Consider the following 17271-nt stretch of genomic DNA (forward strand, 5'->3'; position numbering starts at 1 on the left):
TTCATTATGAGAAGAAACCACTGATTGCAAAAATCAGGGGAGATTCAGTGGAAAGTTAAAAAAACTTACATCTGCAGCGGGCAGACCTGCCTCGCCACGCTCTGCACTCTAGCATCCAGGATGTTCCCTGGACTCATGAGGCCAGGATTCACATTCCTGCTTTGCCATGGTTTTCCCACATGACCTTGAGCCCCTTTATATATTTTCTTTATACACAATACTGCTGTCTCTGCAAAATAGTGTGGTGTTGCTTTTCTATCACCAATGACATTTTAACAGTTGCTTAATGCCAGTTTGAAGACTTAATATGCTTAAGAAGCTAGAGATGCAATGGTCCATTTCATTTTATAAAGACAGATATTTGAGACAGAGCCAGCCAAGTAACTGATCACAGAGTCAAATGATGGGCTGTCAAAGATTAGACTCAAGGTGTCTTGATAGCTAGTATCTTGACCAGCATAGTAAAACAAAAGTGGTGTAAATATTTTCTGATACTACAGTATATAATCCAGGTGCCATAAAGTAGATTTAACACTGCTTCCTATCTATGAAATAATGGACATCTGCAAAGTATTTGCAATATGAGGTATGTTAGGGGCTGAAGAGCTGCACAGAATTTAATATTCCTTGTTCAAGAATGATCTTTGCATAGAAATATTCATTTAGTGAGCTCACCTATACTGCCTTCTAAGGGGGAATATGATACTGCTGATATTGATTATACAGAATTTCATTATATTTACATTATTTCTCCATGGCAGCTGGAGTTTTCTGTGTCACCAAAGGGAACCAAAGATAGACATCAGTTCAAGTGCCATTGATCAATTGTGATGTGATGGTAGATCACATCTTAAAAAGGAAACAAAATCCTTAACATTAAACTGTAGCCCTTGTAAAGTTGGGAGAACTTTATTCGTGAGTTGAGGATAACTATTCATTACTGTCTTTTATCAGGTAAGGAATATTAATATAGTGTGCAATAACCAGATAATGAGTTCAATATCCTGCAGGATTTTTTCCTTTTCATTTAATTCTCAAATTATGGCCAATCTCCCTTCTCACTGAAAACATCATGTGTTGTATTATTAAATTAATTAAATTTATTATCAGGTTTGTTTGTTAATTAATAGCAAGTTGATTCCTCAGTTAATGAGCTGTACCATTTTCTTTGGCCAGCCATTTTGCCTTTCAGAGTAACCAACAAAGGATTATGTCTTCATTTTAAAGTTAACTTTCTGTATATGTTTTGGGTCATTTCTCTTTACAGTTTCATTGGTGTCATTTTAAAAACAACTACTTGATTGTATTAAAAAACAGAGAAATGAGGAGTCAACTCACGTTGACTGTTCCAAAAAGGGCAGTAAGACTCATGTTCCTGTTCTTCAGCAATCAGTTTTCCCAGCAAATGGCCGCTTCAGTATTATTGATCTAGTAAGTTCCCAAACACAAATGGTAATTGTGTATACAGAATATCACATCACTTGTCCATTCTCAGGTATCCATGAAACAGTCTGCGTATTTTGGTACATACTCTCCATAGGAAAATGAGATAACTATAGGAAAGGCATAGTTGCTTCTTAATGCTTTAAATTATGACACGTATATACTTATGTAATGTTTTCATTAGGTAGTGACTTTCCAGAGGGAAAACCCTGACTTACCAAAGTTGCAGAGTAAATAAATCACAAAAGGACAGGACACTGGGGAAGCTAGAGGAAAGAGTAAGGAAGCAGTAGGGTTTGGTTTAAATGACCGTTGCGTACAGAATTTCTGCAGCTTTTTGGGTAGGGAGTACAAAAGCGTCGTCATTTGACTGAATATCCATGATACCAGGGAAGAACAGACCGAATGCAATTTGCACAGCTATGAAGAGCTCATTCTTTCACCATCAAAGACCTGAGCAATATATAACAGAAAGCATCTGAAACTTCATTAAATGCAACTTACTTGATCTCTATCCCATATGGCTAACCTGAGATATACATGGGAAACTATTAACTGTGCCAAAATCTATTACTCTGTTGGTTTCTCTGACAACTGATTGATTGCTGGCACACAGCCCCTATGCAACAGGTTGTGTTTTATTTTAATACTTAAGTTTACTGCTGTTTCTCGCTGCTTCTGTGGCTTTGATCACTTCTGCAAGCCGTTCTGTCAAAGGAGGGCAGTGAGGAATACTGCCAGACTCCTACAGCTGTGATGGTAATGGATGGTCCCTTCTAGCAGAGTTCTCTTGGCTCTGTCTTCCTTCTTGTTGGTTTTTGGTAGGATTTTGACACAGAGATTGCTCTCATGCCACAAAACAGTCTGCAAGAATGCTCATAGCAAAAAGCATGTCTGAAGTTGAGAACCAGAAAATAGCATGGCTTTTCCTTTTTGTTTTATATGCAGTTCTGCATTTCAGGCTGTCTTGTGGAACAGATGAATCTGAGATTTATTTTGTTGTGGACTGGATCCAACTAAGTTTGGACAGACCTGTCAGCTCTTTTGCACTGGTCAGGCAGACTCGGGTGAGTCTGGGCTTGCTTGGAGCCAAAGCAACACAGGTGGAGTCAGCAGTACACATGGTTCCTTTGCACCTTTCTGCAATAGGCCATGTATATCCTTCAACTTTCCCTTCCTAAACTTCCTTGGACTTGGAATGGATTTGGCATCTTTCTCACTTAAAAGCTTTTTCGCCTGACCAGAATAATAGGAAACATTTTCACATTCCCATCAGTCCTTTCTTAGATACATGAAAAAGGTCCCTCCTTCTTAATAAACCAAAATCTCATTTAGGCTGCTTGGATTTCTTTTTTTTATGTTCAACAGACAGTGGCATCTCATTTGGCTTGCGATGATGGAGTAATAAAATTCCTTCCACTCATCTCAAATACATCTATAACGTGCTCCACCTATATTTTGGCTGGTAGCCACTGCATATCTATCTTTATTTGTTTTGCCTTCCTCAAATAGTTTTTCTTCCCAAAAGGCTATTTATTACTCCTGTTTCCAGTGAAGAATCAATCTGGTTAAATATAGCCTGCTGAAATAGGAAAATCTTTTAACTCAAGATGTTTAGAGGGAGAGGGTAGCAAGTTTTTCATGTTTAAAATAAAAATGAGTACTGATGCTGCCTAGCTATAACTAAGTTCCAGTAACTGGGGTTGCTACTCATGCTTGTAAACTGCAAACCTAGGAAGGTCATGGAAAAACTTTTCGCTGTATGACTGGTGCAGTCTTCCCCTTCTGGTTGGTGACCTCAGGATCTTAATTTCTTCTCATTTCCCGCATTGACAGTGAAGGACAGACCATAGGCATCGAAGTGAAGAGCACTGACCATGATGGAAAGTCTGGTGCCATTTTTCTCAGTGGCTTTTGAGCGCCAGCAGGGTCAGACACTCAGCAGGTGCTTCCAGGAGCACATTGCTAATGCAGACAGAGCTGCAACCGCAAATGCTGAGTTTGTGCTGGAGATGTGCATCTCCCAGCTGAGTCCCCCAGGCAGTTCTGACCTCTGGTAGCACTCATTTGAGAGCAAATATGGGAAAATCAAGTACAGGCAGGGTTCTGCAGTTTATATCTGTGCAATGAGCCTTGCTGCTGTCACGCAGTGGCACTGCGGATGGCAGTCTGCACGTTGCCACCAGTGTCTCTGAGAGCCATCTGGTCTCCTGCTTCTTTGTCAGCTTTTACTCTGTCACCAGTTTCAGTTGGTATGGCCTTGCAGAGTGAACTGCTCAAATATGGGATGTAGGTTTGCTTAACATTTTTGGCTACTTTGGAAGAGGGACAGGAGGCTTTTTGCCTTTTGCTGTTCAGAAGAAGGTAAAAAGGCTCACGGTTTTCTGGGGGTTTGGTTTTGTGGGGTGTTTTGTGTTATTCTTTCTCTCTAAAGGATTGTTTTGCTTATCACAGCACTTGGGCACATACAGATCTTCTCACTCTCTTGAGCAAGTGGGAGCCAGCGTGACTGATCATCAGATGGAGCACTGTCTTGGTGCATGACAGCGTCCTGCTTCCCAAGGGGAGCTGTGCCAGCTGATGTGTCACAGAAGTGCTAGGACTCATTTGAAACTATAGGTGATTTCCAATAGTAAACGGATCTTCTCTGAAATGACCATATAAGTTTAGGAAAGAGAGTGTATCTTTTTACTGTTGGTTTTTTGTTTGTGGTTTGGTTTTTTTTTTTCCTATGACTGTAGGAAAAGGAAATATTTTAACGTCTGGTATCCTGCTGTTCTGGACAAAATTTTTTATATCGTTAAGGCTAAGACCTTAGCCTGTCGCATAGATATCCCTAGAGAGCAAGGCTGACGTGCTGTTGCGACCTGAGTTAGTCTGGAAGTAGCTTGCAGCCTTTGCTGGACCAGTCACTGGGCTGTCACTCAGAATGATGATCTGTGTGGGCCACTTCACCCTCTGTAGGTGTTCTGTGCTGCCCTTGCTCACATTAATGCTGCTTTACCTAGACTTGCTGCCTGACAACGGTCACTGTGCCGCTGCTGTGAACTTGTCCTCAGCTTGTTTTGGTTTGTCCTTTTGTTGTTGCTGCTATAAAATTCAGGAGGGAAAGAGCACTATGAGATGTTCTCACTGTGTTTCTGGAAGCTGAAATCCTTTTTGTGCATAGGGTGGGTAGGAGAGAGAGCACACAGAGGACCTTCTTGTTATCCCATCCCCAAGCAGCTACAGCTAGGAAAGAGGGACTGGGTGTATCTTGATGCCATGTCTATTTTAGGAACTTCTAGATGAACTTAATACTATGTTTATGCCAGTAGAGCTGGAAAATAATTGCTGGGCTTACAGTGCTGGCAGGGAATTGGCTTTTAAACAGATGTCCAAGTGCGAAAATTGACTCATTTACCAAACTGCTCAAGAGATGCTCCCACCTTGGAGAAACTCAAAAGACATTGGGTAACCAGCTCTAGATGGTCCTGCTTGAGCAGGGGGGTTGGACAAGCTGACCTCCAGAGATGCCTCCCAACCTCAACCATTCTGTGATTCTGTGAAAGTCTAGTTTGATGTTAAGTTGATGACCCAGCCCGTCAACTGGGAGTTTTGTCATCTTCATCCTAGTCCATCCTTCTTCTTTCTTCTTCCTTGTGCATAGCAGGACTTAATGACATGCAACACCAAAAGCAGTGGATGGTGTTGTAAAATAACAGTAGGACCCTGAGACACTGTCCTCACCGATTAGCCTAGTGAGTTCACAAACAAGGGCAGGCTGTGTCTACAGCAAACGGCTTTCTCTTGTTGCACCTTTCCTCATGAACACAAATTAATAAGATCATATTTAGTGAACAGTCATTATTTAAATATGGTACATTAACTTTTTCTTCTCTTGTAGGTAGCGTTCATTGCAGTAAAATACCGTGGCTTTGATTCACATTCAGTCAGATGCACTTTGCTGTTTTTGTGAGCCATTGAAGCTCACCAAGTCTGGGGTTTTGTTCTGTTTCCCATGCAGTGCCTGTGGTGTTCGGTTTCCAGTAACACATGGTGTTTATATTCATGACTGGCATTACCGTTGTGATGGTGATAGGGTTTGTGTTTCTTGCCTTGCTTGATTTATGTTGTGGCTGGCGTGCATGGCACGCACATGTCTCAAAATAGAACACGACTGTTTTTTTGTTTTTACATTAGAAGCACTGATGATTTAATTTAGCGTTTTGAATAATCCTGCATTTGCAGGGAAACCTGGTTGTGTCGTGTCCCCGCTTTGATAACTCTATTAGCTTCAGACATTTAAGACTGCACTTCAAAAGCACTCTCTATAGGTGTGTGTGGTTTTTAAACGTCTCATGTGGGTTTCCTGCTTCCCACCTTGTCCTTAGCTCTTCCTACTCCCTACATCATTCTTTGCTTTCCACCAAGATCTCTCCCCTTCCTCCTTCTTGCTAAGAACCTTCTCCTTTAGCATCCTGTGATGCTTCTGCTTCAGGGTATGTTAGCAGTGCAGTCACAGCAAGGATCACCTGAATTACGGGAGCTAGTTTTAAACGGCCTGCAGGGGTAGGACCCAAGGTGCACTGGGGTGGACCTGAGCACAGACTGTGAGAGCAGCCCAGGCTGGGCAGGCTCACACTGCTGATCTCTGGGGCGTTGCTCTGAGGCTCCTGCTGGTATCTGAGCTGCCTGTCTGTGTCTCTGAACTATTCTGTGAATGCATTACCGACTGAAAAATGGGAAAACAGCTCAGCGCTTTGGGAATTTTCTCCTCTTGGCTCTGCATCTTAGCTCTCTCTATTTCACCTCACTCTGCCTTTGCAGCTATGCGAAGGACTCTGTAAAAAGCTTCTAGATGTCCTGCTCAAGGAGATCTTGCAGTCAGTCTGGTGGGTTTGGTAAGCTCTGGCAGAGGCTAGCATCCCGGTGGCAGCAGCAGCTAGAGCTGTGTGTTCAGCCTGCCCTGTGCTGCCCATCAGCCCTGGATGCTTGGAATCAGCAGGATCCAGCGGTACAGGGATGCTCCAGTCCATGCATCCTCCTTTCCTCCTCCTCTGCCTGGGGCTTGGGTGAGAGCAGGCAGGTATCAGGCTGGTCCCTGAGCAGAGGGGAGGATGGCAGGATCTGGCAGCTACCCAAGCGCCTTTTCGTCTTTCTTCCCCATCAGCATTATGAGCCACGTAGGGCAAGAGGCCCAAAACTGATTTTGCCTTGTACAGCTATGAAATCTGGAGCCAGTCCTTGCTGGAAATAGGAGATGAAATAGGAGATTAGGAAAGTATTCACCTCTACCCTATAACACAATTTGCGGTACTTTTCAACCAAAATTAAACAGAAATAATTTTTTAAAAAACTTATAAAATGAATGATAACTCCCCTTTTCTTCTTTGTCTTTCCCAGAAATAAACCATTTTTTGTCTTTTTTGAGGTCATACCCTGGTTACTGCTGGACAAATCACAATCAGATGGTAAATCTGAAGGCAGTGACGGAGTGGAAAATATATCAAGAGCTCTGAAGCCATTACAACATTTTAATTACATGCTAAACTGGCTCTTCCACAAAGCAGTAGCCGTCCAGATTAAGGGACTGGGACCCAGGGCTGATAATAGTTTCTGATGCCTATGCTGCAGATTGTGTGGTCAATCCCTTCCAGTCAGCTTCATCTAATAGTACTTTTAAACCACTGCCTTACTTATCTCATGACATTTTATAGCTATAATAATGATTTCATTTGACCTTTTGTTGACCACTGTCATTTACCCCACATTTTGGCACAAGGAAGGCCTATTACTGGCATTGTGCTCCCACCAGCAAGGAAATGCCTTGTCCTCTGAGAAATAGTTTGGCTTGAGTTGTGCCCTTCATCACAAGCATCCATCACCATTGCCCTTTAATAAAACTTTTTCATTGCTAAGCATAGTCTGACATGAAAGACTGAAGTGTGGAGTGAGGATCTAAGGGTAATGGGGAAGATGTGTGTTTAAACTCTAAGGTTTCTAGCCTGGATTAGATGCACTGGCAGGACTGGGACATGCTCCTGCAACCTCACTGGAAGCGTGTTGTGTGTTTAAGGAGATACAGCAGTCTTCATTTTTGACTGAACACACGATGAAGATCATGTGCTGTTCCCTGATAGCTATTGTAAAAGAAATCTGCTTTTTTCCTAGTTGCTTCTGGGCTGCTGGGTATTTTACAGGGAGAAGGGTGAGTTTAAGTGTTAGTGGGGCTAATAACAAAAGGAGCAGAAGTGGCATGGCACAGCACCACATCCATGGGTCCCTATTCCTCCCTTGTGGGTAATTAGCAGGGTTGGGAGTGGTAAACCTGGTTGTTGTCTCTGCTGCTGGAGCTGCAGTGCTAACAGAACTGTGTGGAGGGAACAGATTAGGCAGGAGGAATAAAATGTGATTTGGTGGCTTTCAGAGCTCTCTGTTGAGAGCAGAGGACAGAGAGGCTTCAGGCTGGGTTCCTGTTTTCAAGGGCTATTTTCTCTGGCAGTCATGTGCTCTTCTTTCTCCAGTCTCCTGCCACAAATGTGTGTTTTTCCCCTCTCTGTCTTCAGTTCCCAGATCACTGGTCCTCTGCCATCTCCCACGTGGTCCTTTCTACACCCTGATGAGGTTTTCCATTCCCTGTAGCCCGTGTGTCCCAGGCAGTGTCTTCTCGTAGCTCAGTGGCTTAGCTTTTTGGCAGAGCAGGTCACACAGCTGTCTCAAGCCTGTAATGGAATATGTTCAGGTGCTGCAACAGGTACATATGTTATTTGCATAGCTGGCATGGAAGGGGGACAAAGGGATGGACCGTGCAGATAGATAACATTCATGTTAATCACAAAGTGTGCTAAAACTGAATCGTGCAAAGGACTCAACATATAATCAATTCTGAGTAGGTTTTCATATAAAAGAGCAAAAGGCATGTGCCAGACAAAGCTCTTCCTGTTATTGCCAAGAGTCATGTCCATGTTCAAGAGTGAGAAGAGTCTTGAAGCATCTAAAAAAGTACTTCTAATTCATTCCTTTACTTTAGATAAAACCAAACTTCTTTTTCCTTGACTTTCCTCTCCAAAATTATCAAACTGGCCTTGTTGAACTTGTTTCATGCATCCCTGTTCCATCAAACAAAAACATTCATTCAGAGAAGCATCTCATGTAGGAAATGTCAGCTTCCTATCAGGGGCATCAAACAATGTTAACTATCCAACATTGCTGCTGGCTCATGTGCAGAACACATTTCTAAGTCTTATTGTGCAACCTTGCCAGGTTTTATTCTCCTAATAAACCCTTTTGTAGCTACTTAGAATGGTAGTTTTCTAGAGCTCATTCAGAGCTGCACATGGAGCTGCAAAGGTGCAAGACAAGGATGAAAATGAAGGAAATAATAGCTGATTTTGAACAAAGAGCAATTTGCTGGTCACCATAGAAGGTTTCAAGTTTGAGAAAATGCTGTAATCAAGGAGCTTCAATTTGAAAAGGCATAAATCTGTGCATAGGTTGGCTCCATGGGTCTCTGCTGATTACTTCATTTGCCTGGTTGAAAATATTGCAGCGATTTAACTTCTAGGAATGTCTGATCCATTTGTCTGGCATGATAGTAATGGGGAAAGGAGGGAGCAACCTGCAGTCAATTATTCATGTTTATTGGGATGCTACGCTAGCACTAATTTTCAGAATCAGGCATGAGGAGGTGGCTCAGGGCATCCCTCTGTAGTATTTTCAGATATACCTGTTGCCGTCTGAATGTCAGAGTAGCAATTCCTCTGTACTTCTCCTGTTATAACACACGGCTGTTACAACACACACAAAAGCAAAGAGTGTGAACATGTCCACAATTGCAAGGAATTTGCAATTTGCCCCATGCTGGAAGAGAAACATGCTTGCAACAAGATACATTTTGTTACTGCCACAAAAATGGGAGACATTTCCTTCCTATTTGTACATTGCATATTAAATCATACTTAAGTTGCTTAGCCAGTAATGCAGACACCTCTAAGATTTCAGTTGACTTCAACTGTATTTCTTTGGGAAGTTTACTTTTATTTGTAAATATGTGAAATCTTTATTTATTTATTGTGTATTTTCTCAAGGGTTTAAAAAATGGCAAAGTGTATTTTGATTCAGACATCCCTGTATTCCTCTCTCACTTTTTTCTTGTGCATTTTAGTTTCAGTCTGACTAACAAGGAAATATTTCATGCAATATGTTTGGTTGATGATTTATTGAAGTCGAAATGTAGAAGGAAAATATGAAAAGCATGCCAGAATCGAAATGTGCTTCAGGATTTTTGCAACAAAATGCTTGATAAAATATTTTTGTTGCCTTTGCTTTTTGTCTGAAGATGTTGCAGGGAATTCCAATCGAAAACATAGTCTCTGCAATTTGCTTAAAACATGCTGGAGTTCTATTTTACAAAGAAGAAACAATTCCAAAGTGCTTGTTATTTACACTTTTAATTTCTCTTCCTATTCAAGTACAGCTTGATGCAATAATCAGCTTCAAAGAAAAAATCAGCCACTTGATAAATGTTCCAATATACGAGTACACCTTATGAATTTTATATTCATATAAATGTGTGTGTATATATACATTTTGGACCTATATAGACATAGTCTGGTGCTTGTTTTCCTGAGTAGTTTTTAGTTTAGCATAATGGCTGTGTTTGATTGCAAATCAATATTTTCAATGTTGTAATTATCAATGAGACAGTTTCTAGTTTTAAAAAAAAATAAAAATATTTACAGCAAAGCATTAAAATTGAATAATTAAAATCAAAGAATCATTATTAATACTTGTGATTCCAATAATTGTGCTTTCAAAACAGCCCACGCTGCTTTCCCAGGGCTTTCCTGGTCCGACCTGGGCGGATGGGAGCAGTTTGGTATCCCTGTTTGCAAAAGCAGAGGTTTGCCTCAGTTGGCAAGGGCTGTGGGCTTGTCGTTTGACAGAAGTTGAGCGCTGCCTGCTCGCAGCCTCACTGAGAGGAGCTCCTCAGTGCTCCAGGTGTAGATTTTTATAGCGTTTCAGGGGCTAAGCCGGCTGGAAGGTGCGGTACAAATGGGAGGTTTCATTTCTGTAGCTCGAAAAGCTGAGGGGCAAAAAAAAGCAACGAGTGAGAAGTGTGTAGAGCTGGGAGATGAGTAGAGTAAATCAGTGTAGATTTCCTTCTCCAGAAAATGAAGAGCATAAAAGCCTGGCAGTAGGTCTTCACCAGGACAGCCGAGTGTGTTAGGGCATGGCCAGCCAGCCCTGCAGCTCCCAAGCCTTCACCGCAGCACCATAACGTGCTCTCGTGCCTGGTTTTGTGCCTTTCTGACACTGCAGGAGAGTGTCTGCCAGGCATACGGTACAGGGCAGGGGTTTTCTGCAGCAGAGTTAAGACACAGGCGATGTTTTTGAGCTGAGAGTTTGAGGAATGTGAACAAAATGGGTAAGTGTTGATTTTATAGCTCAGCTAATCCGGTCACTGTGTAGGAGTGCCTTGTTGTTAATGATGGCTAATAGTATTATCATGCCACCACAAGCTCCCAGTGTACTGGACATGGGGTGGGGGGAAGAAAGGCTTGCGGGTTTTTTCATGCTTTCTAATCTCTGGAAGGGATGAGACCGTGCCCCTCAGGACATTATGTGTGATAGAGGCTGTAGCATAAAGCGGCATTAAGGGTGCTGATCTCCTTGCTGCTATAGGGCTGGGACACCCCTACATGCCTCCCCATCCCTGGACATCTACCCCAGAACTTACACAAATATCAGCAACAAATTTTGTGACACTTCCCCCCCCCCCCCTCTTTTTTCCCAAGCATCCTCTTTGCAGACATCGAGGGTTTCACAAGTCTGGCCTCCCAATGCACTGCTCAGGAGCTGGTCATGACGCTGAACGAGCTCTTTGCCAGATTTGATAAGCTAGCAGCGGTAAGTTTTCTATTATAATTCTCATATTGTTTTTTTCCTGTTGCAAGAATGACATACTGTACTTGTTCACTGGATTTCTGTAAATATTCACTGCCCTAAAAGGCAAGCTATTGCAAGCATGACTATAAGCTGAATGCTTCTCTCTCCTTTATTATTATTATTATTTTAGGAAAACCACTGTTTACGTATCAAGATCCTGGGTGATTGCTATTACTGTGTGTCTGGGTTGCCAGAAGCAAGAGCTGACCATGCACACTGCTGTGTTGAAATGGGAATGGATATGATAGAGGCCATCTCGTAAGTACCATATTCCCCATGGAGAATTTCAAACCAGATAGGAAGTAGATTATTTTTCCCGTTAGGTCTTCCTTACATTAGTAGCAAGGTAGCCAAACCAGGGAACTGATGCCAGCAGAAAAGGGAGACCAGCTGGAACAAGGAAACAAAGTGCAGTAAAGATTTGACAACAGAAGGACAGACACTTGAGTCCATTACAGCCACGTGAATATCAGAGCTCAATCTCCTGATGAGAAAGGCAAAGGTTACTCTAATTACTGGAAGTCTCATTCCCAAAGGAAGATACCAGTGAATTACAGAAATGTGAAATCAGAGAATTAATAATAACTTTATTAAATTTCAGTCACTCTTCACTTATCTGTCTTTAAACCAGCTTTTTACTCACCTTACAATTCCTCTGCTAAGGTCTGTCTTCTCTAGTTTAACTAATCCTTCTCCATGTGTCCCTATGCCAAAAAGGTCAGATTCAAGACTTTCTTACTTTACTTAAATTAATTATTGAAGAAAACCATTGGTGTAGCAAAGACTGGGACAGATCCATGGTGCTTTCTTCTTTATTTCCATTTACTTCCCCATCTTTATTTTTTTCTTTTAAGATCTGTTCTGAAGCTTTGCCTGCTCCTGACGTCAGTCTAGCAACGCTGTGTTTGTCCAGACCATTCCTGTCTTTAGAGAGTAACAAACATGAGACCCATATCTAGTTATATTACTTGGAGGATTTTAGGCAACATTGAATATGTTTGCATTGGACATGAGCTTTCACAGGCCAATTCTTTCAGAATTCAGGGAAGGAAGATTTATTTCGTCATCTTGAGCGTATGCAAGTTTAGGCATAAAGTTCAGTCAGTTTTGGATGATAACTGAGCTGACCATAATATCTACACCATCCCTGCTTCACAGAGACTTGGCTTCTTTTTCCCTTCTCTTCTAGTTTTTTATTTTGTGAAAGCATCTTCTAAAGTATCAGTGGTACCAACAGAGAAGTAGAAGATGTCTATGCAGTTCTCTTCTCATTCCATTCAGTAAATTGATGGAGTTTCCACTTCATCTTGATAAAAACTAGAGCTACCTATTTGTTGAGCTTGATGCAGTACATCCTTACCATTTGAATTTCTGCAAGGACATGAATACACACCCAGAGTTTTCAGCCTCATTTTCCTAACACAGATACATAGTTTGAAAAGCAGTGTTTTGACCCAGGCGACCCCATTCAAAGAGCAGTATGCAGCAGCATTCCCTTGCATTGGATACACTGTACACTGGCGGGACGTCCAATCTTTACTTCCCTGGTTTTATACTCCGTTGCTTTGCACCAGCCGCCTTTTGGGATTTGAATGCAAAACGCAAAATAAAAGGAAGTTGCAAGTAACTAGTTTTCAGTAGCCCTTGAAAGGATGCTATTTCTTCCATGTGAAGTACAATTAAGTAGCAGGTGACAAAGTGCCTTGTCAAGCACAAGAAGCAGCAATTCTTAGCCACCAGCCCTACAAAGAAGGTACTGTGTACCTTGCCCAGAAAAGTCTCGCTTTCTGCAGTAGTTGACCTGATGAAATCCAGAGACCTTGACACATCGCTGTGCAATCCCCCACAAGGCTGAGTAACACCAGGATGTCTAGACTTCATTGATTAACTTCAACCCACCTTACCTTGAAATAAAGATGGAGCTGAAGTGCACTCAGTGTTTGTTTACAAATAGCTCTTCAGCAGCCTTTAAAATTTGTTTCCCACTTGATGTATGATGAATGCATTTAACAATCTTATCTCTTAATAAGTCTGAAAGGTGACTCTGTTCTCACTACCCCTGCTTCTACCCCCCACCTCCTCCTCCCCTAAGGATCAAGATAAGAGGTTTCACAATTAAGGTAACCAATAGCTACTGAACATTTGATTGCAGGCAACAAATAACTGCTGAACCTTTGATTGCGGGCTTCACCAACACTGGGCCCTGCCTGTAGGCTGATTTCATCTGTGCACAATAACAGCAGGGAGTGTTACCCCAGATGAGAAAGATAGAAATATATTTACTATACTGCTGGTATAAATTAACTTTAAAAAAAAAAAAAAAGGAGGTAACAAAGGATATTTCATTTGTCCATAATGTATAACCAAACTCATTTTTTTGCTGCAAAGTCTGCAGAAAGTCACTTTCTCATCAACAGCTCTACTGGGAGAAGTTCCCTGGTCTTGTGTCAGTAATGTGGCTTGGCTTGTAGCACTCGTGCAGCATGTTCTCCTTCCCTCCCCGGTGTTGTACCCACACTGCAGCTGCTCTTGTCCTTGCAAGGGTTATGGCTGCAGCTGCATTTCCATTACCCCAGTTCCTGGTGCTTTCCCAAGTGTTGTGGTTGGAGCTTTTTCAGTTCGTAAGCGTGTCTTTCAGTTTGTAATCCTATGCGTCTTCCTTTCACTGCTACAGAATATCTGCTTCTTGTTAATAGAAATAATTAATATCACTTCAGCAAGTAGATAGTGAAACGTAAGATAGGAATTGTGAGGAAAAAGGAACTGTAAGAGGGTAGGAGCTGTTTCAACCAGAAGTCATCTCAAAAAGTCTTTTAAGTGGCATATTACACTCTAAGGAGTGAGACTAGAATCCAGAACTTGTCTATCTTTAATCATTCATTTTCATTAATAACTAAAGCATAAGTATTAGATCTGTGTTGATGTTAGGAAGTTGTGAGGACATACTTGTCCAGAGGATGTTTTCTAGAAAGGGCTAGATGAACCTGAAAACCAAAGAAGCTGAAATCTGATACAACTTAATGCTGCAAGGAACTAGCAACTGTGCTATGAGATATAGGTGAGTTTGCTTGTGAAACATGGACATTCTGGGAATGATGTGATCAGCAATAACGAGAAGCAGAGTTCTGGTGGCCTCATCAGGACTTTCCCCTATTCAGATTCCTAAATATATTTTCCATGTGAACAGCTCTTGAAGTTAACTTTTGCCCTAAAATGGCAAAACCCACGAAATATTCCAGCAGTCATTTGGGGAGTAAGCAGAGCATCCAAAACCTCATTAAAATCAGAACTTGAGTATTTGTAGCTGCCTGTTTGGAGTGACTGCCATAGATGTGGTTCTCTGGTTTTGCTGCTCTGACTGCAGCTATAAGCCCCATTCAAGCTTTCCAACTGCAGTGGGGTATTTCACACACATATCATATGTCATCTGTGGAAGAGTTGATGCTTGGTGCCATACAGACAAATTAAGATCTCTGAAATCATTTCCTTTTTCTCTTTGCAACATGCTATTACTCTTAATGAGGCTGAGTGCTGGCAGCTTATATCCAGCTTTGGTATGAAAATCAGAGACCAGCACTTTATTCCTTTTACTGTCGCAAAGATTTATTTTTTTTTTGTTATGAGTTCTCAACTTGACCGTGAGTTCAGAGTTACATGGATTTACTCCAAGGGCTCCCCTTTCTAATTAGTGCTTTGCTTGGCCAGCCAGGCCATCCAAGAGCAGTACAGCTGGTCTTTTTGGTTTGTTGTCCCGTTGATGTGGATGAACAGCACCATGTGTATGCGTGAATAATTAGGGGTCATTATGGATTTTTGTGTTCTGGGTGCAAGTTTCTGCCGCTGACTACAACCATGGCAGTTCTTAGTGATGTCCTCATTTCCCATATCTCTTTTCAGATTAGTCCGGGAGGTGACAGGAGTAAATGTCAACATGAGGGTTGGAATCCACAGCGGGAGAGTTCACTGCGGGGTCTTGGGCCTTAGGAAGTGGCAGTTTGATGTGTGGTCCAACGACGTTACGTTAGCCAACCACATGGAAGCGGGGGGTAAAGCTGGGTAAGTTGCTTCATCAAAGCTGTCACATTAATCCATGTGTTGTTTTGTATCTGACATGTCACAGTAAGGTGTGGAAATGGGGGACAGAGGTTCAGGGAGTCTGTATGGCTGCTGTGAAATGATCTGTGCTTGTAGTGTTTTATACATGTACAAATGTTACCAAGGTTATTCTGTTCCATGTCTGCATGTCCTTGGTTGCAGAAAGTCTACAAAATGCCAAGATGGGCCTATCCTTCTGTGGTAAGAACTGAATTCCTTCTCTGTGAAACAAAGCTGATAAATACAACATAAATGAGCAGGTCTGTGTGAACACTAGCAGAGCTGGTCACAGTTACAAAGAGATGTGACCATATGTTAACAGCGTTTGCTGAAGAGTATCCCAGCTATTGTTGGGTATATTATGAAGCATTGTTTTAGACCAGCCTTTTGTTTTGAAACAGTCCTGTGAGAGAGCAGGATAGGTTCTTGTTTCACCACTGTATGGACCAACTGAAGACTGAGTTGCTGCCAAGTTGACTCTGTGAGATAATTTTCCTACGTGCCTTTCCATCTTTTCTCTGCTCTGGAAGAAAGCATAAGACCATGGTACTTGATAAGATACCTCTACAAGGCACACTTGTACCACAGTGATTGTGATACAGCAATAAAGATACATGCTACAGTATATATTACATGTGCCTGCTGAGTACATATGTCCTTGTGAAGGGCCTGTGTTTGCCAAAATTGTATATTTGCTGTATTATATCTAAAGAGGTGCTTATAAATGGATGTGTAAGATGCTGAACGTGAACACCTCTCTCTTTAAGAAGATTCCTCCTGGCCCGTTTACTTTAAAATAGGTGAAACTCCTGTACTATATCTCTAAGAGTAGTGGCATGGCTAAATAAATTGGGTTTTATTGCTTATTTGTTCCAGTACATGGAACTTGTCACTGATAGGAACTGACCTTTTAGGTGATAACTTTTTAGAGCCTACAAAACTTGTCTTGTCTTTTGTCTCATTCAAGCCGCATCCACATAACAAAAGCAACCCTGAACTATCTCAACGGAGACTATGAGGTGGAGCTGGGCTTTGGAGGGGAACGCAATGCTTATCTGAAAGAGCACAGTATTGAGACCTTCTTGATTGTACGGTGCAGCCAGAAACGGGTAAGACCAAAGTAACTAATGCAGGTTTTAGATACTTTTAATAACTAGATGATCTACAACACACCAAAGTAGAGTGAACAGCAGCCTTTATAGATGAGTGAGTTGACTACCTAACTTTCAGTGACAAAAATTCCTTCCTGTTTCACTCTCCTCTTCCTGAAATTTTGCATGCATAGAAGGGACTGTAGCCACCTTCTGCGTAAGGTTTCTGCACCAAGTACTTTCTAGTTCTATCATAGAAACTGTCCTGACTTGTTTTCAAAATCATTTTGAAGAATGTTGTTAATATAGATGTATTTCTTCATTTGATTTTGATACTTGTACAAGTTCTTAAAGCAATAGATTAAAACCACAAAGATCTTTTCTCTGTCAGATTACAGAGAGAGGTGGTTTTGTCCACCTGCTCACCATATTGCCATGAACATAAAGATTAGAGCAGTCCTTATCATTACTTTTCAGCCTCTGTTTCTGAAGATGGAGAAATCTGGCCCACTGTAATGATAGATGATCGCTGTGACAGTGGGATGAGATCATACCTACTGCTATAACACGGGTCAGGCTGCACAAAATAAGGCTATTAGAGCATTACTGACTTGAACCTGAGTCAAGTGAAACTCAAGTGGACTTCAGTGGACTTCAATATATCTTCTTTTAGTGATACTGCCAATAACAGAAAAATAGGTTGATGTTATCA

The 17271-nt window shown here is 41.7% G+C and overlaps 1 protein-coding gene across 2 annotated transcripts in view; it reads left to right on the plus strand.

Annotated features, from left to right (window-relative positions):
- The window catches only part of ADCY5 (adenylate cyclase 5), a 220690-nt gene that overhangs the window by 148467 nt on the left and 54952 nt on the right, over positions 1 to 17271 (plus strand). For both annotated transcript variants that reach the window (XM_074145962.1, XM_074145963.1), the window contains exons 4-7: positions 11223 to 11334; positions 11504 to 11631; positions 15271 to 15429; positions 16436 to 16577. In XM_074145962.1, the coding sequence (XP_074002063.1) occupies positions 11223 to 11334; positions 11504 to 11631; positions 15271 to 15429; positions 16436 to 16577 (541 nt within the window). The remainder of the gene's footprint in view (positions 1 to 11222; positions 11335 to 11503; positions 11632 to 15270; positions 15430 to 16435; positions 16578 to 17271) is intronic.

This window comes from Numenius arquata, chromosome 3, assembly GCF_964106895.1.
Source record: "Numenius arquata chromosome 3, bNumArq3.hap1.1, whole genome shotgun sequence".
Taxonomy (NCBI): Eukaryota; Metazoa; Chordata; class Aves; order Charadriiformes; family Scolopacidae; genus Numenius; species Numenius arquata.